The sequence below is a fragment of the Micromonas pusilla genome (assembly GCF_000151265.4).
Source record: "Micromonas pusilla CCMP1545 genomic scaffold MICPUCscaffold_7, whole genome shotgun sequence".
NCBI lineage: Eukaryota > Viridiplantae > Chlorophyta > Mamiellophyceae > Mamiellales > Mamiellaceae > Micromonas > Micromonas pusilla.
Window position 1 is genome coordinate 771,779 of NW_003315888.1, and position 21,295 is coordinate 793,073.

Sequence of the window (21,295 nt, forward strand, 5' to 3'; positions counted from 1 at the left end):
TTTCTTCCCGAACTTTCGCCCGGGGGGAGCAGTGGCTTCGAGATGATCCCGAAGAGGTCGGCAGCCGTGAAGTTCAACCCCGTCGCACGCAGAAGTTCGGCTTGCAACTCCTCGAGGCTGAATCCGCGGATGACCCCGTCGACGATGATCTGGGTGAACGACTCGCCGCGGGATCGCCACGCGCCCGCGGCACTGCAGAGGTCGTTGTCGGGAAAGAAGACGCCTTTGTGCGGGTACGCGCGGGTTACCGGAAGAGCCGCGGTGTAGATGAACTCCTTCACGCGGATGCCGTGCGTGCGGATGCCGCAGCCGAAGCGCGGCGCGTACTCAGCGTCTTTGAGAGACTTTTCGGTCATGTCGAGCGTGTACTGGCCTTTCCGCTCTTTCTTCTTCCTCGCCACCGGGAACGCGCCGTGGACGACTGCACCGGTGCCGTCTCTCCATCTCGGGCGGGCGAGGATGTTGATGAACCAGTCCAGCTCGCTAGACGTGAAGTCGCAGAACGCGAGGGAGAAAATTCCTTCACCCAGCGACCCGTCGCCGGCGACTGTCGCGTCCATCCACGACGGCGTGGCGGTAAGCGCGAGCGGGAACAGCGGGTCGTCCTCGAGGTCCTTGGGGAGGATGACCTTTTTGCCGCGACGATTCGTGTAGAACTTCTCCTGGAGCTTCTTGTCGCCGACGGGCGTGGTCGTGATGGCGTACTTCCAAGACTTTGCTCCGTTCGAACACGTGGCTTCGAATTTCTCGATGAAGTCGGACTCCATCTCGGCGCCAGGTCTGGGTACGGTCTTCCACTGCACGTTGTGGAGGTTGGCGCGTTGAAGATCGGCGTAATCGCGATTTGTCGTCTGAAGCGTAAAGCGGCCAGATTTAGCATCGAAGGATGCGTCGCTGCACATCGCGCCGAACCAGTGCCCGAGCTCGTCCATGGTGTCGATTTCGTACTGTTCGACGATGAGCTCGAGCGTCTCGTTGCCCTGCGCGAGCGCGCCGGCGGAGAACCAGAACGGCAGCGGCCAGTCGTGCTCGAGGTACGCCTTCGCGACGCCGCGCCACGGCGCGTCGATCTTGTCGACGCGGGCGCGCTCCTCGGGCGTGAGTATGCGTCTCTTCAGTTCTGCGGGCTTGGGAACCGATCGGGAGGCTTCATCCTTGGCCTCGTCAGCCGCGCGTTTCTTCGCGGCGGCGACCATCGCGTCGTGCTCTGCTTTGATGTCTCTGACGCACTCGTCATCGGACAGCGGGTCCGCTTCGAACGCCGCGCGCAGTTCGTCGATGGTTTCGTATCTCAGCTTGAACGCCTCCTGCTCCTCGGCATCTCGCGCGGCATTCGCCGCGCGAGATGCCGCGGCGGCAGCATCGTCACGCCTGCGTTCATCGGGGGATTTACGCTTCTGCCGAGCCACCTTGCCCGCGTCGTAGTTGCGAGTTTCGACGCTGTGCATGTCCTGAACCACCGAGTGGGCACCGCGCGTCACTGCCTTTCTCGCCGCGGACGGCGTCCTCGCTACGGACGGCCGCGGCGTCGCGGACGTCATCGGCGCCGCGGGTGTGACGACGAGCGCGGACGGCTGCAGTCGCGGCGACGATCTCCGCGGCAGAGGAGGAAGCTCGCTCAGCGACTCGACCGCGAGGCGCCTCTTCGCGGGCGGAGGAGGCGCGGAGTCGTCGCGACCGACGTCACCGTCGCGTAGGCGGGTCAAGGCGGCGTTGAACGCGGGAGTCATGTACTCTACCGGGTCCGCGTCGAAACCAGCGCCTCCGCCTCCGCCGCGACCCCCCGATCGCGTGCGCGAGGAGACGGGCTGCTGCGCGACCGCGCGCGTCGCCGCAGGCGTCGCCGCGGGCGTCGCCGCGGGCGTCGCCGACGTAGACGTCTGCGTTCTCGTCGACGCGCGGAGGATGTACCGGGGCGTCGGCGCAGGCGTCGGCGCGGGCGTCGGCGCGAGCGTCGGCGCGGGCGTCGCCGACGTCGACGTCGGAGTTCTCTTCGGCGCGCGGAGGATGCACGGGGACGGCTTGACAGCCGTCGCCTTCTGAGCTCGGCTCGAGCCCATGCGCGTGAAGTCACGAGCGGCGTTCATCGCGGTGTCACGGAGCGCCGCTCCGAGACGTCGACTGAGACGACCGGCTGCTCGAGCGGCCGCCATCGCGCGTCGGGAGATGCCAGCTGTGCGAACTCGAACTCGGGTGCCTAACTTTCACCGCGGGCGGGCTCCTGCCTGTCCGCGCCGTCCACACCGTCCACGCCGTCCACGGGCAGGTGCTAATGGAAGCTCACGAACGTCCGCGAGGTGCGCGTCTTCGTCGTGCACGTCGCCGCGACGCGCGCGCGGTCGTCCCTTGTCGCGGAGCGAGGATCTGAGAGAGGACGAACGCAGGAGGAAAAACTTTCTCAAGTTCCGGACTCGCGGAAGGCTCCGGACTGCGCCCGTCGCGAGCCCACGCGAGCGGTTAAAAACGCCTGAAACGTGTCGCGGGACCGAAACACGTCGCGCAGAAATCGAAACACGCGCGAGCGAGGGCGATGTGGATGTTCCCGAGCGAGCCCGGAGTCGGCCGTGCGTCGTCGCGCCCGAACCATCGGCATCTCGCGAAAAGTGCGCTGCCGCGAGAGATGCGATTGCTCATTTTCCGCGAGCGAGGGAACGAACCGGACACGAGCGCGCGCGTGTCGAGCGAAACGCGCTCTGAAGCCGTGTGCGCACCTTCGGAGTCCCAGTCTTCGCTGCCTTGAGAATCTCTACTCAGCGCGTGCGGTGGGGTGGCGCGCGCGGAGTGCTGATGGACGCTCGCGTGAGACGGCTCAGAAAGCGTTTCCCTGCCGTGTCGGTCCGAAAATCACGAGATCGCGAGCGACAGCTGTCAGTCAGGTCGACCGAAACTTCCCTGTCTCCTTCCCTGAATCGTCGCACCGGTTGCGTCGCCCTCGGGATCGACTGGGCCCAGAACTTCGATCATCAGTCTGTTCCGTCTGCATCACTCAAATTACACCGTTCCACCTCTTATCTACCGCGTCGGGCTCCCCACGTCTTATATCGCTCGCGTTATGACTTGACAAACTACTCGGGCGTGTGCGTGTCTGATTGTTTTTTTGTGCGGGTGACTCTAACAAGTGGAAAGGCGGCGAGGACGTCGTCCTCTGCGCGCTCGTGAACGAATTCGGCGGCGGCGCGTGGAACGTCGCGTCCTCCGCGCTGTCCGCCGCGCGGTCGATCGATAACGTCCACCGCGCGCCGATCGCGTGCAAGGATCGGTTCAGGAGGCTCCTCGCGACGCACGGCAGGGCGCTGGGCGGGGTGGACGCCGGCGGCGTGGGGGCGGCTCCCGGGACGTTACGCGTGACGCCGGAGCTGACGCGCGCGCTGTTGAGGAAAGTCGCGCGCGAATCGTTGGGACCGGGACCGGGACCGGGCCCCGGCCCCGGCCCCGGCCCCGAGGGCGCGGCGGCGTCCGAGGAGGAGCCGCCGGCGACGCCGCCCGCGGTGGTTCGGTTGCGGGGCGCGGTGCAAGCCGTGCGCGCGCGCGCGGGCCCGGGCGGGGCGATGACCGCGGAGCTCACGAGCGAGGTGGTGGCCGAGATTCGAGCGCTGTTCGAAGCGACGGGCGGCGCGTGATGGATCGATCGATGGATCGATCGCGCGCGCGTCGGGGGAACGACGCGGCGCGCTCGCGGGAGAGGACGAGAGGGGGAGGGAGCGTCTTCTGTATTTTAGCGAACCGAGATAATACACCGTATTTGATGACGAGAAAAACGCATCGGCCGACGAATGCGATACGACGGGTCCGTCCGCGTCCTATCCGCGGCGGTCCCCTCAGGTCACACCTCGGCGCCCGGCGGCTCGGAACCGCTCGGAACCTCCGCTCGCGCGCCGCCCGCGCGCGCTCGCGGGACCCGTCGTCGCGCCGAGCAGAGCCTTCGCCGCGCGCGCGTCCTCTCGAGCGCCCGCCGCGTCCGCGATACGCCGCGCGTCGTCGAGCGGCGAGCGCGCGCGCGACCGCGTCGATACGACATCGCATCGTCGGACGCGTCCCGGACGCGCACATCAGATCGATCGAGATCGATCGTTCGCCGCGGTCTTCGCGTCCGCCGCCATAGCGCCGCGGCGATCGCACCCGCAAGGGGGGGCGGACACGTCCCCCGGGTCGCTCTCCCCCGTCGCGAGGCTCCTCCACGTCGCCTCGACCGCTGGAGCCGGCTTCGATCCAGCTGGCAACATGGCGGCAGCGAACACCGCGCACAGCGTCGGCATGATCGCGGCGTGGTATTTTTCAAACATCGGCGTGATCCTCCTGAACAAGTACCTCCTCTCCGTGTACGGGTTCCGTTTCCCGGTGTTCTTGACCACGTGCCACATGGCGATGTGCGCGCTGCTCTCGCTCATCGTCCGCGCGTCCGGGATCGCGCCGAGGCAGAGCGTGAAGAACCGAGCGCACCTTCGAAAGATCGGCGTGCTGGGGGTCATCTTCGTCGCCTCAGTCGTCGCGGGCAACGTCTCCCTGCAGCACATCCCGGTGTCGTTCAACCAGGCGATCGGCGCGACGACGCCCTTCTTCACCGCGGTGTTATCGCTGTGCATCATGCGACAGAAGGAGACGATGCAGGTGTACGCGACGCTGGTGCCGATCGTGTTGGGCATCGTCGTCGCGTCACGCGCCGAGCCGCTGTTTCATCTCTTCGGGTTTCTCGCGTGCGTCACCGCGACCTTCTGTCGCGCGCTCAAGTCCGTGATCCAGGGGATGCTGCTGTCGAACGAGAGCGAGCGGATGGATTCCATCAACTTGCTGCTGTACATGTCGCCGATCGCGCTGTCCGTGTTGTCCGTGGCGTCCACGGTGATGGAACCCGAAGCCTTCGGCGTGTTTTACGACAACTGCGCGGAATCGCCGCGGTTCTTCTTCATCATCACCCTGAACTGCGTCCTCGCGTTCAGCGTCAACCTGACCAACTTCCTCGTCACGAAGTGCACGTCCCCGCTGACGTTGCAGGTGCTCGGGAACGCGAAGGGCGCGGTGGCGGTCGTCGTGTCCATCTTGTTGTTTAAGAATCCCGTCAGCGTCGTCGGCATGTTCGGGTACGCGGTCACCATCGTCGGCGTCGCGTGGTACAGCAGCGCGAAGAAGAAGGCGCCGGGGGACCGACGCGGGAAGCGGGAGGGCGTCGGGAATTCGGCGCTGGGGGGTGGGAGGATGAGCGAGAAGGTGTGATGGAGGACGCGCGAACGAGCCCGGCCCCTTTTAAACAAAAAACCTAGGTTAGCGGAGGACGATTTATTTTCGAGCGAAGAAACTTCAACTTCATTCGAACGATCGTTCGCCGCCCGCGCGCACGTCGCGACGTTCGTTCTCGCGTTACGTGCTGCATTACATTCTTCGTCTCTAGCGCCGCGCTCGACGTGTGATCGGTCGGTCATCGAGGCGCGTCGATCGAAACTCGATGCTTAAAACGCGCCTCGTCCTCCCCCCGGGTACAACCCTGCCTCGCCCGGCATCCGCTCGTTCTCCTTCCCCGACGCCCACTTGATGTAATCCGGGCTCTCGCACGCGGCGTACTCCTCCGCGAGCCCCTCCACGACCTCGCGCGCGTCGTCGAACTCCTCTAACCCGTCCGCGAAGATCGCGTGTTGCTCGTATTGGTCCAGAAACGCCTTGCGACGCATCAGCTTATCGTACTGCGTCAGACACTTCGTGAAGAGGTGCCTGATCGACGTGTGGTTCGCGAGCATCAGCCCGCTGACGCGGTGCGCGGTCTGGACGTACGGCGATTTCCGAGACAGCGCGACCTGGATCGACGCGGGCCCCCACTCGATGAAGTTGGCGAGCTTGCGCTCTCGGATCCTCTGCAGAGACTTGTGCACTTGCGTCGGGTCCACGTCCCCTTGGATGATGTTCAAGATGGAGATGTACTTGGACTGCGAGAAGTCCTTCCCTCGAGAGTGCGACGACACCATGATGTTCTTCGTCTGCAGCAGCCGTCGCATGACGTCGAGCACGGTCGTCTTTCGCACCGCCGGCTGCGCGTTCGTCTCCGTCAGCGTCAACGGCGTGTACCCCGTCATCAAAAAGTGGCACCGCGGCGTCGGGATCAAGCTCGCGACCAAGCCGACGAGGTCGTTGTTCATGTACCCCGGGTACCGCAGCGTCGTCGTGGACGCCGCCATGACCGTGGAGACGAGCGAGTTGGTCTGCGCGAACGTCGGGTTTTGAATGTGCAGTCGATCCACCGCGATACGGTTCAGCGCGGTGTTATCCAACACCACGACGCAATCCGCGTTCAGCGTGAGGCGCTTCAGCGTCAGCAGCGAGTTGTACGGTTGCACGACGACGTCCGAGGTCTCGTGCTGGTTCGGGAACACGGAGTACGTCTGCACGAGCTTCTTCCCGTAGCGATCGTTGAGCGCTTCCAGGAGGTACGATCCCATCCCCGAGCCGGTGCCGCCCGCGATGGAGTGGCACAACACGAACCCCTCCAGGGAGTCCGACCCGTCCGCCTCGCGGTCGATCATGTCCATGATCTCCTCCTGCACCGCCTCGGCCTGGGAGTAACCGGACGCCCAGTTATTCCCGGCGCCGCCGCCGTGCGAGGAGATGAAGACGTTCTCCGCGTTGTACAAGTTTCTGTGGTCGCTGTTTTGAATCGCGTTGATGACCCTCGGCTCGAGGTCGAGCAGGAGCGCCCTCGGGACGTAGTGCTCGTCGTCGGCTTGGTAGAAGAAGACATCCTTGCGATCGCCCGCCTGGTTGTTCGCGGCGTACTCCTCGAGGATGCCGTCCTTGCCGATCCCGTGCTCCGCGCAGAGCTGCTTCCAAAACTCCGTGCCGATCTGGTTGCCGCACTGCCCCACTTGGAGCGTGATGACCTCGCGAGGCATGGCGCGCGATGATCTCTCTCGCGGTCGTCCCTCCTATAGCGTTCTTCTCCTCCTCCTGCGACGCGGACGCCGCCCGCCCGCCTCCTCGAGCCGCGCCCCCCGCCGCGACGAAAGCGCGCGCGTCTCCTTCCGATGAGCCGACCGCTCGCGCGCCTCGTTCGTCGCGCTTCTTTTCCCGCCCCTCCTGCGCTGTTGCGTGGAGAGAGCGCGCGACGAGATGCCGAGATGCGGGGAGGAGCCGAGATGCGGCGCGCGAACCGCGTGCGCGCGTCGCGTCGCCGAGGACGTGCGCGCGATGCGCGCGACGGACGCGCGGCGCGAGACGGTGGCGTGCGGCGCGGTCTCGTCCGCGCGCCTCGGCGTGTGCGGACCCCGGGGGATGTCAAGTCGATTTTGAACTTCTGTTCGAGAAGAACGATGGAGGCAAAAAGAAGAGCAGGTTATGGGCACGACGACGCGACCGCCACTCACCGCGCACGGGAGTTCACACACACACTCACACACACGGCGAGGATGGCGACGGCGTCGCTCGGTCGCCCGCGGCGATCGGTCTTCTCCCTCTCGCTCCTCTTCCTCCTCGTCGCGCTGACGTCGTCGCTCCCGCGAGCGACGCGCGCGGACGACGAGTGGGACTCCGACGACGCCTCCGCGTCCGCGTCGCTCGACGACGACCTCGCTCCGAGCGAGGACGTCCCGCTGCATCGGTTCGAGATCGAGGTCGTGACGACCGGGAAGGCGTCCGGGAAGGAGAAGCGCGTGGACAAGCCCGCGTTCTTCTTGCGCGGGGACGACGCGAGCGCGGCCGCGGCGAGGTTCGTGTACCTTCACGCGCTTCCCTTGGAACACGTCGCGCACTTCGCGGAGGTGTTTCGATCGGAGTGGGAAGGGAACGTCCCGGACGATCGGAAACCGCGCGTCCGCGCGTCGAGGTCGAAGCCTCCGGGACCCGCGGCGCTGCTGGCGCGCGGGAAAGCGGCCGCGGAAGAGAAGGACCACGAGAGCGCGTACGTCGACTACGTCCGCGCGATCGTCGGCGAGGGCGTGGACGCGGAAGATCCCGCGCGCATCGCGCTCGACGGCGATGAGATGGACGAAGCGAAAGAGCTGTTGCGGGCGCATCACGCGTTGCACTCCCGCGCGCTCGTCGCCGCGGACAAGACGCGAGAGCAGCGCGCGGTCGCGCACGAGCGCGAGGTTGACGTCTTGCGCGCGAGACGCGCGCGCAGGGACCGCGAGAGGGAGGATCTGGAGGACCTCGTGACGATGCTGGGATCGGAATTGGAATCGTCAGAATCGTCGGCGTCGCCGTTCGACGCCGCGACGCGCGACGCCGTCGTGCGATCGATCGAAGCCGGAGACTGGGACGCCGTGATCGCGGCCGTCTCCGCAGCGGACGCCGCCGCCGCGCGCGCGGGCCACCCAGTGGACGCGCTGCGCAAGGCGACCCTCGCGTACGCGCACTACGCGACGGGAGCGTCGACGGGTACGTTCTATACACTGGTTCCCATACGACCCCGTTCGCGTGGTGAACGCCGATCCTTAAGGACTTTGCCCGTCGTCTCTCTCCGCCCAGGGTCCCTCGCTTTCAATCCCCGACACACCTCGACGCCTTTCAACTCCAACTGACGCCTTTCAACTCCACCCCGACGTCGCTTCGTATGGAACGACGCTCAGCCGCGGAGCGCGCGGCGGATCGATCGATAGCCGCGGGGAAGACGCACGGCGACTGGCGCCGCGGGCAGACGCGCGCGCTCGCGGCGCGCGTCGGCGCGAACGCGGCGATCAGGCGCGGCGACGTCGAGACCGCGCTGCGGTTCGTCGCGCTGCCGGTTCGCGCCGACCCCGACGGCGCGATGTTCAAAGGCGCGTACGAGGCGCTGAGGGGCGTCCAGAAGGAGTTGCGAGACGCGGACGCGAAGCTCGACCGCGGCGAGTCGAGGCTGGCGCTGGACGCGGTGGAGCGCGCGTCCGCGACGATCCGCGGGCTCGGGGTGCGAGACGGCGTCGGAAACGTCTTCGCGGACGTGGAGAGCCGCCGGTGCGTCGCGCACGCGCAGATGCGAGCGTTCGATCTCGCGCTCGCGGCGTGCGAGAAGGCGTTCGCCGCCGTCGGCTGCGGCGCCGGCGCCGCGTCGCCGGAAGCGGCGAAGCCGGAGGACTCCCGAGAGACGCGGCGGTCGTGCGACGATGCGGACGCGAGGGCGCGCGCGAGGGCGCACGTCGCGCGCGCGGAGGTGCACTCGCGGGATAAGTACCCGGAGGGTGCGCTCGCGGATCTTCACGCCGCGGAGGAGCTGCTGGCCCCGGACGCGCGCAGAGGGTCGACGGACGCGGCGAAGGCGCTGAGGGACGTCGGGGAGAAGCTCGCCGCCGCGAACCGCGCGAAGCACGAGCACGATAACTCGCGGGATCACTCGAAGATGCTGGACTTGCCGGAGAACTTGCACGAGCTCGAGAAAGAGCGCCGGTGCGAGTTCGTGAAGAAGGCGTACAAGCGAGCGGCTTTGAAGTGGCACCCGGATAAGGCGACGGAGGCGGGGAAGTCGAGGGCGGCGCGGAAGATGAACGAGATGACGGAAGCGAGGGATCACGTGAACAAACGGTTAGGGTGCGTCGCGCCGAAGCGCGACCCCGCGGAGGAGGCGCACAGGGCGGCGCAGCAGCAGTGGCAGCAGCAGCAGCGCGCGCGGCACTTTCAGCAGTTCCAGCAGCGCGGCCGACGGACGCACTTTGAGTTTTGAGCGCGGCGTCGCGAACGCGCGCATCTTTACGGCGATTTTTTTTCTCTCACTTCTTCACAGTCTCTTTCGTCGTATGTACATCGTCTCACCCTGTTCATCATCTCTTTCGTCTTATGTACATCGTCTCACTCCGTTCATCATCTCTTTCGTCGTACTGTAACCTGTAGTACGTCGTCTCACTCCGTTCATCATCTCATTCGTATTTAATTCTCCCACTCGTTCGACTCGTGGTTCGCGCACATGCAGTTCACGCTCGTCCAGATGCTTCGCTGGTAGTTGCCGTCGACTTTGCTGATGTGCGCGTCGCTGCCGCACGCGCCGCCGCCGCGAGCCTCGGGCGCGACCTTGAGCGTCCACGTGACGTCCTCGTAGTTCGGATACGCCTTACGGCTGGACGACGTTCCGGACATGATGCACCCGGCGGGAGCGACTTTAAACGCGCCGAGATTAGTCCAGTCAGAGGCCTGATCGAACCCGCCTTGGTACCTGGGCGGCGCGTTCTTGCCCACGATGTCGACGCCCGCGTGTATCGCGGCGCGCAGACACATCTCCTGCGTCGTGATGGTGCTGAATCCGTGAGCTTCGCACGTCATCGTGTCGATCTTCACGAAAGGTTGCTCGGCCTCGAGCGACGGCCGCGCCGGCGGCGCCGGCATCGCCGGCGGCAGATGCGGCGCGCCGACGACAAAGTTGCCGTTCGCCTGCCCTCTCGAGGTCGAGTCCACGTGCGGCCAGTCCTCCTTCGACTTGAACTCGTGTCGAATCGCGGGGAGAACGGTGATCGGCTGCATGATGACGGAATTCTTTTCGATGACTTCCACGGTGCCGCCTTCCCACCCGCCGCCGGTCCAGTGATCCACGAGCGTGATGGAATGCAACCCGGGTTGGAGGCACATCTTCTGTTCGTACGTCGTGTCCGGACCGTAAAACGGCAGCGAGTCCACGCCCGCGGGGAGGATCGCGCCGGGGGCGATGTGATCGGAGTGGTGCGTCTTGTCGGGCGTGTCGTCCACGTACCAGTACATGTTTTTCGCCGCGTGGTAGTTGGTCGTCTTCGTCTTCACGACGACGTCGACGCAACCGGACGACTCCGCGGTCGGCGGCGCCACCGGCGCGGGCGGCGCCGCGTCCGGGGGAGCGCTCGCGTCCTTGCAGACGCACTCGATGTCCGTTTTTATCGTGTCTTCGATGCCCGCGCCTCCGCACTCCGTGATGTTGCCTCGCTGGTCTTCCGTGACGTGAATCGAGTACTTCCACCCGTTTGGCTGCGGAAACACCGTTCCGTATCCGACGCAACCCGCGGGCTTGTCCTTGAACATCGGAGGATCGAAGTCGATCCAGCCTCGGCCGTTGTACAGGTCCATGCCCACGGACTTGGCGCCGAGGACGCACTCTTCCTTGTCGGTGACGATCGAGTACCCGTTGGATTCGCACGTCCCTTTGGTGACTTTGAAAAACTTCTTCGACGGCGTCGGCGGCGCCGCGGGCGGGGGCGGCGACGGGGGATCCGGGCCCGCGACGTGTCCGGGGGTGAACACGTCGTTCACGTCGATCTGGACGTCGTAGCATCCGCCGTTGTGAAGAATCAGATTCTCGGACGGGTGCGTCATCGACTCGTACCCGGGCTTGAGAGTCGAGCCGTATTTTTCGTCGCTGTTCTCGAGGCCTAGCTTGTCGACGCCGCGCTGGATCCAAAACTCGCCTCTGCCGCTCGCGCCCCACGTGCCCCACGAGTTCAAGCACTTCCAGTACTTCATCCCGGACGGCGTCGTGCCCCAGCCGTAGCACGCGATGGCGTGCGATCCCGCCTTATCCTCCGGGTTGTTCGGAACGTCCACGAAGACGCCCTCGTCCGTCCAACCGTCGCCGCCGTAATCGGTGAACGACTTCGGGACCGAGATGGAGCATCCGAGCGCGCCGTATTGCTTCATCGCGCGCATGATGTTGTCCTCGCCTCGGAAGTTTCGCACGGCTTTGCCTTCGGTGTCTCCGGTGGAGAACCACGTGTCTCCGAGCTCGTGTTGAATCGCTTTCACGACCCTGCGCGTGTGACCCTTCGCCGCGGCGTCGGGGTGGCACTCGGCGCGACACACCGGATCGCGAACTTGGATGCCCTTCGCGCGAATGCACGCCGGGCAGCCTCCGATGTCGCCCGCGGTGTACGGATCGCACGCCTCGGTCGGGACGCCGTAATACATCGGGAACTCGAAGATCCGCGTCGAAGATCCGCAGCAGCCTTGACCGAAATTGAAGACGTTCAGCGGGGGAAGCTTCTTCTGTTCGCCGCACCCGGTGAACGCCTGCGCGCTGAGCACGGGCATCAAGACTTCGCCGTCGTGTTCGTAGCCAAACCCGCGTTCGTGCACTTCTTTCCAGTACTTCAGCGTGAGCATCGTGGACGCGGCGAAGGATCCGCACGAGCCGCACCCGCCTTGGTTCCTCGCCGGGAAGTGCGTCATGACATCTTCGGGCACGACTTGCCACGCGCTCGGCAGCGGCGTGGTGTCGTTCGAGCCGAGGTAGGACACGAACTCGTGCTCGTTCGGGTCGACGGTGAAGCCGCCGCCGCGACGAACGCCGTGACCCGTCTTACCCTCGCGAATCCATCCGCCGACGACCGCGGCTTCGTGTTCGCGCGCGTTGGCGTGGCCGAGGTGCAGCGCCCCGAGCTTCGCCTCCGCCGCCGCGGACGTCTTCATCGCAGCCTCCGCGGCTTTCTTCGCCGCGATGGCGGCTTTGAACTCCTTCGGTCCGCCCGCTTGGAAGAAATCCTTGCGAGCGCCGAAGAAGCGCCCGCGCGCGGCTTTCGCGGCTTTCATCGCTCGGAGGAACACCGATCGCAGCTTCGCGTACTTTCGCACCTTCGCCGTGGCATCGTCGAGAGCCTTCTGCTTCGCCGCCGCGTCCTCCGCGGTCGACGCCGGCACGGGCTCGGGCACGGGCTCGGGCTCGGGCTCGGGCTCGGGCTCGGGCTCGGGCTCGGGCTCGGGCTCGGGCGTGGCGTCGTCGAGAGCCTTCTGCTTCGCCGCCGCGTCCTCCGCGGTCGACGCCGGCTCGGGCTCGGGCTCGGGCTCAGGCTCGGGCTCGGGCTCGGGCTCGGGCTCGGGCTCGGGCTCGGGCTCGGGCTCGGGCTCGACCTCCGGCTCGGTAGTCGGGACCTCCGGCTCGGTAGTCGTGGAGCCCGGCATGGGGTGCATGGACTCCGGGCACTGGCATTCCGGTTTACCCTTTGCAATCTCCGGGGGGTACGTCGAGCACCAATGGGGTACAACGCAGTCCACCGTGGAGCCCGGCATGGAGTCCATCGTGGAGCCCGGCATGGAGTCCATCGTGGAGCCCGGCATGGAGTCCATCGTGGAGCCCGGCATGGAGTCCATCGAATCCGCGGGGGGGCACGGCATCGTTCCAGATTTCGAGCCGTCGGGCAGGATGTGGTAGCACTCGTCGTCGGGAGTGCCGACGGCGTGCAGCACTTCGATGACCGATCCATCCGGGTCAGGGATCTCCGCGCGCCTGTCGGGCGAGTCCGTCGTCGTCGTCGCCGTGTCAGGGATCTCCGCGTGCGTGTCGGGCGAGTCCTTCGTCGCCGTCGCCGTCACCACAGGAGTGAGAGACGCGGGCGCGACGCACGCCGCGTGCTCGCCCTTCTCGTCCTCGCAGTGCCCGAACCCGGCCGGGTACGTCTCCCGCACCGCCTTCGGGTTTAGGATCAGGGGTGGAGTTCAAAGGCGTCAGAAGCGGAGTTGAAAGGCGTCGAGGTGTGTCGGGATTGAAAGCGAGGGACCCTGGGCGGAGAGACACGTCGAGAAAAGTCCTTAAGGATCGGCGTTCACCACGCGAACGCGGTCGTACGGGGACCAGTGTGAGATAAAACCTTATCGTACGACGCGCGGTTGGTCGCCTCCAACGGAAGCGGATCCGCCTTCGCCGCCGCCTCCATCTGCGATCGGACGCACGGAGGGAAGAAGGAGACGTCGTACGTCGCGTTTGACGTCGACGCGGGCATCACGCCGGCGCCGGGCTGCATCGACACGAGCTCGTCCGGCGGCGAGCCGTCCGCGCCCGTCACGAAGACGGCGACGTGAGGTCCCTGTTTGAGTTGAAAGGCGTCAGTGGCGGAGTTGAAAGGCGTCGATGGCGGGGATCGAAAGCGAGGGACCCTGGGCGGAGAGATGCGCCGGGAAGTAAAGTCCTTAAGGATCGGCGTTCACCACGTCGACGCGGTCGTATGGGAACCAGTGTGGGATACTAGAACGCGCCTGGACGGGCTTGGTGACGTCCATCAACAACTCGAACCGCGTCGCGGTCGGGTCGTCGTCGGAGCGTCGCGCGCGCGTCAGCGTCGCGTCGAAGCCGTCGTCGAGCCAGCGCTTCGCGTCGTCGTCCGCCGCGCACGACGCGTCGGTGAGGTACGCGTGAAACGACTTCGACACGCCTTCTTTAAACGCGTCGAACCGCGCGGGGTCGAGCGCGGTCGCGCGGAATCCGCCCATCGCGCGCGCGTCGTCGTCCGAGTCCGGGTCGTCCGCGGGCTCGGGCGCGGACGCGCGCGGGATGATGGGCTCGGCGTCCTCTTCTCCCAGGCGCGCGGCGTGGAAGCGCGAGTGCCCGCGCGCGCCGACGTGGAGCGATCGCGCGGGCGCGCCCGCGTCGCCGAGGGCGGCGTCGAGCGATCCCAAGCTTGAAGACGCGAGGACATTATTGAAGCGAGAGGACACTCCGGCGACGGCGACGGCCGCGAGGACGGCCGCGATCGCGACGGCGACGAGCGACGCGCGCGTGGCGCGCGCCGCGGCGGACGGTCTCTCGCGCCTCAGCAGAGGCTGCGCCTCGCTCGCGCGAGAGGCGGTCGTCATGCCGGGGCCCGCGGGGGATTCGATTCGAGAGAGAAAAGGATCGCCGCGGCCTCTCAGATCAGATCCTCGGCGCGGCCGAAGCGGGGAGCCGGCGACTCGCGCGAGGCGCCGTCCGAAAGCGTCGCGATCTGCCGACGACGAGGAGGGAGAGATCGAGCGTGGAACGCGTCGTCGCGCGCGCGTTCGCAGTGGCGCTCGCTGTCACGCCGCGTGCACGTAGGACTTACCAGACGTAACTCGTAACACCCTCGTGCCCGCATCTTTCTCAGATTTTTCAGAGATTTTCTGGAGATTTTTCTGCTTTCAAAAACGTTTCTTTGGTGCTTTTGAAAGCGCGATCGATTTTTTGAAAGCAGCGATACAGTAGTTGAACCGTAGTCTAGCCCTACGAACCGATCAACCGCGCGGTCTGGCCTCCGCGGCGGTCCGGCGCCGACGCGGCGCCGTCTGCACTTCCCGCGTCCCCCCTCTCTTCTTCACCTCTTCACGACCACATCGCCGTCGACGGCGTCTAACCCGTACTTCCCGAGGAACGACCGATGCGTCGACGCCTCCGCCCTCCTCCTCGCGGACGTCGTCGGCGGCGGCGCGGCTGGCACGTGCCCGCTTTTGATCATCCTCCTCCCGTCGCATCTCAGCGCCGCGCGTCGCTCGGCCGCGTCCGCGGCGGCGGCGTCGCGCGCGCTCGCGCTCGCGCTCGCGCTCGCGGTCGCGGTCGCGGTCGCGGTCGCGGCGGGTATCGCGGGCGCTCGCGTCGCCGCCGCGGAGGAACCAGCCTTCGGCGGCGACGACGTCTTCGCGGCGTCGACGAATTTTTCTTCGCGTCGCTTTCGCGGCGCCCACGCGCCGACGGCGTCCGCGTCGACGTCGACGTCGCGATGACGCGCGTCGCGCGCGCTCGCGTCGTTCTCTTTCTCTAACATCGCGCCCACGGCGGCGTCCATGCGCGAACCCCTGTTGAAAGGACGAGACGAGGGAGGTCGGAACGTTCAGACGACGGACGGACGGACGACGACGACGACGAGAGACGAGACGAGGAGGAGGAGTAAACGGCGCGCGCGGGGCGCGTCGTCGTCGTCGTCGCGTCGCACCTGTTCCCGCGTCCTATCCTCTCCGATACCGCCGCGGTGAGGTCCCTGCGCGCGTTCCCCGTCGCCGTCGCCTCCGCGGTCTCGTGCGCGCGCGACATGACGCCCCGCCGGAGCCTCGCCGCGCGGCGCAGACTGACAGCGGTCGTCGTCATTTCCCGCGGAAGTCGACGAGGCGAGGCGAGGCTCGCGTCGCGTCGCGTCGACGCGACGACCGGGCCAGCCCGTTCAAACAGCCCTACGATCTCATCACGTCTCGTCCTCGTCCTCTCGTCACGACGACCAGCGCAGAGCACGTCCGCGCGCGCCCGCGTTCACGCACGCGCGTCCGTGTGATCGCGTCGAGCGTCGCGCGCGTCTCGATCTCTCGCCGCGCGCGAGCGGAAGCGCGCCCGTCGCGAGATCCGACCGACGAGCGGCAGATCTCGCGAGCGGCGCGGCAGAGGGAATAAGAGAAAAAAGACTAAGACTCTCCGCGCGCGCGCGACGTCGACGTCGACGCGAGGATGGCACATGGGACGCGCGGGTTCGACGGGGATGACCGCGGCGGGTTCAACTTCGACAACGTTCAGAGGAACGCGATGCTTCAGAGCGCCGGCTTGAGCTTCAAGGCTGCGATGAAGACGGGGACTACGATCAGCGGCGTCGTCTTCAAGGGCGGCGTCGTGCTCGGCGCGGACACGCGATCGACGAACGGCGAGACCGTCGCGGATAAGAACTGCGAGAAGATCCACTACATCGCGCCGAACATCTACTGCTGCGGCGCGGGGACCGCCGCGGACACGGAGGCTGTCACCGGTGCGCGTCGTCACGTCGCCGCGAGATCGCTCGCTCGCTCTCGTTTAGGGTTCCCTCTCTCGTCCGCGCGTTTCCGCTCATTCCGCTCATCATTCCGCTCGTCGCGCTCGCGCCGCGCGACCTGACCGACCCGATGATCCCGTCCCCGTCCACCGCGCGTCACGACACGACACGACACGACACATTTCAGGCATGATCGCGAGCAACCTCGAGCTGCATCGGATGGCGACGAAGCGAAGCTCTCGCGTCGTCACCGCGTTGACGATGTTGAAGACGCACCTCTTCAAATACCAAGGGCACGTCGGCGCGGCGTGCGTCCTCGGCGGGCACGACAAGAACGGGCCGCACCTCTTCTGCGTGTACCCGCACGGCTCGTCCGACGCGCTGCCGTTCGCGACGATGGGCTCCGGGTCGCTCGCGGCGATGGCGGTGTTCGAGGCGGACTTCAAAGAGGACATGGCGGAGGAGGAGGCGAAGGAGCTCGGTGAGACTGCTTCCCATACGACCCCGTTCGCGTGGTGCACGCCGTTCCTTAAGGACTTTTCCCGTCGTCACTCTTCACCCGCGTTTCCCTTTCAACGTTTGACCGGTAAGACGTTCGACTGACCGATCGCTTCACCCACGCAGTCGCGCGGTCGATCCGCGCGGGGATCTTCAACGACCTCGGGTCCGGGTCGAACGTGGACCTGTGCGTCATCACCGCCGACGGCGTCAAGTATCTCCGCAATCACGAGACGCCCAACGAGCGGACGTACGCGCGGAGTAAAGGGTACGAGTTCCCGCCGGGGACGACGCCGCTGAACCGACGGAACTTCACGACGGCGACGAGCGCGACGCTGCCGCTGAACGAGACGGTGGACATCTTCGTGGGGACTCCGGAGGACGTGACGAACGGCACGGCGCAGCCGGAGTCGAGCGTTGGGGCGGTGCCTATGGAGGCGTGAGATGGGCGTGAGAAGGGAGTTTGAATCGGGTTTGAATCTGAATCTGACGAACGAACGCCACGCGGGCACGAGGCTAAAACCTACCGGTACCTTCTATGATAGAGTGTCTACCTATTCTCGTCTCGTTTCCTCTCCCATCCGCGGCGGCGCAGCTCCGTGTCCCTCGCGAGCGCGCCGGGGTCTTCCTCGCCGTACACGACGTCGGTGAGGACTTCCCCGCCCCGCGCGTCCGACGCCGCGCACACGAGCGCCGCGCACATCGCGCAGCACTGCAGGCTGACGAAGAGACGCGCGCCCGGCGGCAGCGATTTCCGGGCCGCTTCCCCGTCCCCGTCCCCGTCCCCGTCCCCGTCCCCGTCCCCGTCCCCGTCCCCGTCCCCGTCCAAACGCATCAGCCACGGCATCAGCAGGTTAAACTCCGCGTGCAGCATCGCGTTTTCCGCGTTCGTGTTCACCGCCGCGTCGACGAGGACGCCGTCGCGGTCGACGACCATCGCGACGACGCGGCGGTCGCGCCGCCACCGCGCCTTCTCGTTCTCGTCATCATTCTCGTCGTCATCATTCGTCCGCGTCGTCTCCTCCCCCGCGCGGTCGAGCGCCTCGCGCGCCCACGCGACGCACGCGGCGTCGTCGTCCACCCGCGTCGCAGTCGCGGTCGCGGTCGCGACGTCGACGCGCGCGCGAGACGCGCTCGCGCCTCGTCGCGTCGCCGCGCGCGCGAACGGCGTGGCGTCTCGTCGCTCGAGTCGCGTCAGGGCGCCGGCGTCGTCGTCGTCGTCGTCGTCCGCGGACGCGGACGCGGACGACGCGTTCATCGTCCCCGCCGCGGCGCCGCCGTCGTCGACGCCGAGGTCCAAGTACGTCGCGCGCTGCGCCGCCACCTTGACGATCGCGCGGTCCAGCGCGCTCATCGCTCTCGTCGACACGATGCGCCTTCGACACCACGCGTTGGCGCGCGCGCGTCCGCCCGCCTCGCGCGCGCCGAGGACGAGCCTCGCGATGGGGGAGTCCCACGCCGGCGCGTCCGCGGGCGCGGTGGCGTACCACACGACGTCGTCGGCGTCGGCGTCGGCGTCCGAGCGCGCGACGAGGAACGCGACGTCGCGGCGCCGCGCGGAGGAGGAGGAGGAGGACGACGACGACGACGACGACGACGACGACGACGAAGACGACGCGTCCTCGAGAAGAGAGATCGCCAGCCGGCGCTCGTCCTCGCGCGGGACGTACGGTCGGTTCAGCTCGCGCTTCTGCCGCTTCGTCAGGCCGTCGTGCGGGCCCTTCGCCGCCGCGAGCGGCCATCGCGCGCCGCGCGCGGCGGGCCGCGACGCCGACGCCGCGCGCATCGAAGTCGTCCGCGCCGCGGTCGTTGTTAGTTTCTGACCAAATCATTCAGTTCAGTTTTCTAAAATATTTCGCGGCGACGGGGCCCGCCTACGAGGACGCCGCCCCCCCGCCGCTCTTCTCGCCCCCCTCCAGCTCCTCCACCGCGGTCGCGGCCTCCCCGAGCCCTCTCTCCCTCAGCGCCGCGGCGAACCGCGCCGCGTCTCCCTCCCTCAGCTCGTACGGCGAGAACGCCACGCTCGGAAACGACCCGTTTTCAACCTCCTCCCGAAACGCAGCCAACGCGCCGGTGATCACCTCCCCCACGTTGGCGTACCGCTTACAAAACTTCGGCGTCACCGCCGCGTGGTGCGGGTGCTGCGTGAACCCGAGGAGGTCGTGATACACGAGCACCTGGCCGCTGCACGCGCCCCCGGCGCCGATGCCGATCGTCGGCACGCGCAGCGCCGCCGTCGTCGCGGCGGCGACGGCGGCGGGGACGCACTCCAACACGACTGATGAGGGTCGAGGGAGGGTCCGTTCAAAGCGAGGAAGTCGGGGTGGAGTTGAAAGGCGTCAGAAGCGGAGTCGAAAGGCGGGCGTCGAGGCGCGTCGGGATCGAAAGCGAGGCGTGGGCCGGGAGAGAAAGTCCTTAAGGATCGGCGTTCACAACGCGAACGCGGTCGTATGGTGACCAGTGTGAGATAGAACAGAACGCGCCTGAGAAACACCCCGCGTCTTGCAACGCGAGCGCGCGCTCGACAATATCCGCGGCCTCGTCGTGGCTGCGGCCCTGCGGGCGGAACCCGCCGAGGACGCTGATGGACTGAGGCGTGAGGCCGACGTGGCCCATGACCGCGACGCCGGCGTCCACGAGCGCGCGCGCCGCGCGAACCCTCGCGGGCGACCCGCCCTCGAGCTGCGGCGGGGGGGTCGAGGTCGCCGGTCGCGGGGTGGCGTCGAAAGGCGTCAGAAGCGGAGTTGAAAGGTGTCGTAGGGTCGAACGGTCAATGAAAGCGGCGAGGGGCGGGCGGAGAGAAACGCCCGGATTAGAAGTCCTTAAGAAACGGCGTTCACCACGCGAACGCGGTCGTATGGGAACTAGTGTGATCAGAACAGAACGCGCCTTCACCGCGTCCATGCCGCCCTCCTTCATGATCCTCGTCGCCGTCTCGATCGCCTGCGCGGGGTCGCGCTCGTACGACCCGAACGGGAGGTCGCCGATGAGGAGCGGCCGCGACGCGCCGCGCGCCACCGCTCGGAAGTGCGACAGCATCTCTTCCAGCGTGATCGGCAGCGTCGTGTCGTGCCCGTGGACGACCATCGCCGCGGAGTCGCCGACGAGGCAGACGTCGACGCCGGCGAGGTCCACCTGCGCGCAGCGGCGGCGACTCCGCGGCGATGGTCGTCCACGGGCACGACACGACGCTGCCGATCACGCTGGAAGAGATGCTGTCGCACTTCCGAGCGGTGGCGCGCGGCGCGTCGCGGCCGCGAGGGAGAGAAAGTCCTTAAGGAACGGCGTTCACCGCGCCGACGGGGTCGTACGGGGACCGGTGTGAAGGATAACGCGCGAGGGATCGAATTGAATTCCGGGAGGCGGAGGGTCGGGGCGCGCACGTGCACGGCGGACGGGTAGTCGTACGCGGTCACCATCGTGATGCGCTCGCCGCGTCGGTACTTCGCCGCGAGCTTCCGCAGCGTGAACCGCTCCACCGGCGGCTTCGGGCCGCCGTACACGACGTCGCGCGGCTTGCTCGACATCGGTCGCGACGACGACGGCGTCGTCGTCGTCGTCGTCGTCGTCGTCGTCGTCGCGCGCCAGCTCGACGGCGACGCCTCCCCGCGCGCGACGCGCGGCGCGATCGCGGCGAGACGGTCGCACCCCACGTCGCCGCCGCCGCCGCCGCCGCGCGTCTCGAGCGCGCCGAGCGCGCCGCGCGTCAAGCGCGACGCCGCGCGTCGGAGCGCCATGGGCAGTGCGAGCAGGTTTTAGGTTTCGGAGAACTCGTCCTTCCTTTCGAAAACAAGACTTGACACTCGCCCCCGCGCGTCTTCTCTCGCGGCGGCCGCGCCCCGATCCCGATCGCCATGTCGCGAAGTCCGCCGCCAATCGACGTCGCCGACCACGAGGTCTTATACTCCGCGGACGCGATCGCGCGAAGGGTGAGCGAGCTCGCGGCGTCCATCGCGTCCGACTACGCTGAAAAGTCGCCCGCGTTTCTCATCACGATGACGGGCGCGTTCGTGTTCGCGTCCGACCTCTTGCGCGCGATGCACCCGAACACGCCGCGCGGCGCGACGATCGATGCCATAAAAGCCAAGTCGTACGTCGGGACTACGTCGAGCGAGCGCGTGACGCTGTCGGACGGCGCGGCGAGCGCGGTGGACGTGCGAGGAAGGCACGTGGTCGTGATCGAAGACATCGTCGACACCGGCGTCACGCTGAGGGAGCTGCGCGCGGCGATGGACGCGCGCGGCGCCGCGAGCGTGACGTGCGTCGCGCTGCTGAACAAGCGCGCGCGGCGACGCGAGGAGCTCGCGAGCGACGGGCCGGAGTACGTCGGGTTCGAGTGCGAAGACCGATTCGTCGTGGGGTACGGATTAGATTTAGACGGGCGGTGCCGTGAGTGGCCCTACGTCGGCGTCTTGAACGGGCACTGACTAGACGCC

General features: G+C 67.1%; 12 protein-coding genes across 12 annotated transcripts; 4 read left to right on the forward strand and 8 right to left on the reverse strand.

The window, feature by feature from the left end:
- Positions 1 to 73: 73 nt before the first annotated feature.
- On the reverse strand, positions 74 to 2,153 carry MICPUCDRAFT_40636 (uncharacterized protein; the record flags this gene model as incomplete). Its single annotated transcript, XM_003060080.1, has 2 exons — positions 74 to 117; positions 194 to 2,153. The coding sequence occupies 2 exons, from the start codon at positions 2,151 to 2,153 to the stop codon at positions 74 to 76; spliced, it is 2,004 nt and encodes a 667-aa protein (XP_003060126.1).
- On the reverse strand, positions 2,152 to 2,634 carry MICPUCDRAFT_59575 (uncharacterized protein; the record flags this gene model as incomplete). Its single annotated transcript, XM_003060081.1, has 1 exon — positions 2,152 to 2,634. One exon carries the CDS (start codon positions 2,632 to 2,634, stop codon positions 2,458 to 2,460), a length of 177 nt encoding a protein of 58 aa, XP_003060127.1. The 3' UTR covers positions 2,152 to 2,457.
- Positions 2,635 to 3,109: 475 nt separating this feature from the next.
- MICPUCDRAFT_65518 (uncharacterized protein) lies at positions 3,110 to 4,050 on the reverse strand (the record flags this gene model as incomplete). The annotated part of the gene is made up of 1 exon (XM_003060082.1): positions 3,110 to 4,050. One exon carries the CDS (start codon positions 4,048 to 4,050, stop codon positions 3,562 to 3,564), a length of 489 nt encoding a protein of 162 aa, XP_003060128.1. The 3' UTR covers positions 3,110 to 3,561.
- A 131-nt stretch (positions 4,051 to 4,181) lies between these two features.
- MICPUCDRAFT_34311 (Drug/Metabolite transporter superfamily) lies at positions 4,182 to 5,211 on the forward strand (the record flags this gene model as incomplete). Its single annotated transcript, XM_003059796.1, has 1 exon — positions 4,182 to 5,211. The coding sequence occupies exon 1, from the start codon at positions 4,222 to 4,224 to the stop codon at positions 5,209 to 5,211; it is 990 nt and encodes a 329-aa protein (XP_003059842.1). The 5' UTR covers positions 4,182 to 4,221.
- A 70-nt stretch (positions 5,212 to 5,281) lies between these two features.
- On the reverse strand, positions 5,282 to 7,225 carry TUBG (tubulin gamma chain). The gene has a single exon (XM_003060083.1). It carries the CDS (start codon positions 6,873 to 6,875, stop codon positions 5,445 to 5,447), a length of 1,431 nt encoding a protein of 476 aa, XP_003060129.1. The 5' UTR covers positions 6,876 to 7,225; the 3' UTR covers positions 5,282 to 5,444.
- Positions 7,226 to 7,995: 770 nt separating this feature from the next.
- Positions 7,996 to 9,663, forward strand: MICPUCDRAFT_65524 (uncharacterized protein). Its single transcript, XM_003059797.1, is given in 3 exon segments — positions 7,996 to 8,243; positions 8,245 to 8,358; positions 8,550 to 9,663. 1 exon segment carries the CDS (start codon positions 8,729 to 8,731, stop codon positions 9,614 to 9,616), a length of 888 nt encoding a protein of 295 aa, XP_003059843.1. The 5' UTR covers positions 7,996 to 8,243; positions 8,245 to 8,358; positions 8,550 to 8,728; the 3' UTR covers positions 9,617 to 9,663.
- Positions 9,664 to 9,668: 5 nt separating this feature from the next.
- On the reverse strand, positions 9,669 to 14,472 carry MICPUCDRAFT_47739 (uncharacterized protein; the record flags this gene model as incomplete). The annotated part of the gene is made up of 3 exons (XM_003060084.1): positions 9,669 to 13,129; positions 13,573 to 13,706; positions 13,882 to 14,472. The coding sequence occupies 3 exons, from the start codon at positions 14,470 to 14,472 to the stop codon at positions 9,820 to 9,822; spliced, it is 4,035 nt and encodes a 1,344-aa protein (XP_003060130.1). The 3' UTR covers positions 9,669 to 9,819.
- A 348-nt stretch (positions 14,473 to 14,820) lies between these two features.
- On the reverse strand, positions 14,821 to 15,661 carry MICPUCDRAFT_47740 (uncharacterized protein; the record flags this gene model as incomplete). Its single annotated transcript, XM_003060085.1, has 2 exons — positions 14,821 to 15,426; positions 15,564 to 15,661. 2 exons carry the CDS (start codon positions 15,659 to 15,661, stop codon positions 14,949 to 14,951), a joined length of 576 nt encoding a protein of 191 aa, XP_003060131.1. The 3' UTR covers positions 14,821 to 14,948.
- A 441-nt stretch (positions 15,662 to 16,102) lies between these two features.
- MICPUCDRAFT_27663 (uncharacterized protein) lies at positions 16,103 to 17,361 on the forward strand. Its single transcript, XM_003059798.1, has 3 exons — positions 16,103 to 16,358; positions 16,549 to 16,842; positions 16,986 to 17,361. The coding sequence occupies exons 1-3, from the start codon at positions 16,142 to 16,144 to the stop codon at positions 17,300 to 17,302; spliced, it is 828 nt and encodes a 275-aa protein (XP_003059844.1). The 5' UTR covers positions 16,103 to 16,141; the 3' UTR covers positions 17,303 to 17,361.
- A 48-nt stretch (positions 17,362 to 17,409) lies between these two features.
- Positions 17,410 to 18,645, reverse strand: MICPUCDRAFT_59584 (uncharacterized protein; the record flags this gene model as incomplete). The annotated part of the gene is made up of 1 exon (XM_003060086.1): positions 17,410 to 18,645. One exon carries the CDS (start codon positions 18,643 to 18,645, stop codon positions 17,410 to 17,412), a length of 1,236 nt encoding a protein of 411 aa, XP_003060132.1.
- Positions 18,646 to 18,733: 88 nt separating this feature from the next.
- MICPUCDRAFT_34318 (uncharacterized protein) lies at positions 18,734 to 20,386 on the reverse strand (the record flags this gene model as incomplete). Its single annotated transcript, XM_003060087.1, has 4 exons — positions 18,734 to 19,137; positions 19,334 to 19,541; positions 19,740 to 19,994; positions 20,243 to 20,386. 4 exons carry the CDS (start codon positions 20,384 to 20,386, stop codon positions 18,734 to 18,736), a joined length of 1,011 nt encoding a protein of 336 aa, XP_003060133.1.
- A 327-nt stretch (positions 20,387 to 20,713) lies between these two features.
- Positions 20,714 to 21,286, forward strand: MICPUCDRAFT_18683 (uncharacterized protein; the record flags this gene model as incomplete). Its single annotated transcript, XM_003059799.1, has 1 exon — positions 20,714 to 21,286. One exon carries the CDS (start codon positions 20,714 to 20,716, stop codon positions 21,284 to 21,286), a length of 573 nt encoding a protein of 190 aa, XP_003059845.1.
- Between the last annotated feature and the right edge of the window lie 9 nt (positions 21,287 to 21,295).

Coding starts and splice junctions, on each gene's coding strand:
- MICPUCDRAFT_65524 (XM_003059797.1), top strand. CDS start 8,729: ATGTTCAAAGGCGCGTACGAGGCGCTGAGGGGCGTCCAGAAGGAGTTG.
- MICPUCDRAFT_27663 (XM_003059798.1), top strand. CDS start 16,142: ATGCTTCAGAGCGCCGGCTTGAGCTTCAAGGCTGCGATGAAGACGGGG. Junction 16,359..16,548: donor GGACACGGAGGCTGTCACCG/GTGCGCGTCGTC, acceptor GACACATTTCAG/GCATGATCGCGAGCAACCTC. Junction 16,843..16,985: donor GGAGGAGGCGAAGGAGCTCG/GTGAGACTGCTT, acceptor TCACCCACGCAG/TCGCGCGGTCGATCCGCGCG.
- TUBG (XM_003060083.1), bottom strand. CDS start 6,875: ATGCCTCGCGAGGTCATCACGCTCCAAGTGGGGCAGTGCGGCAACCAG.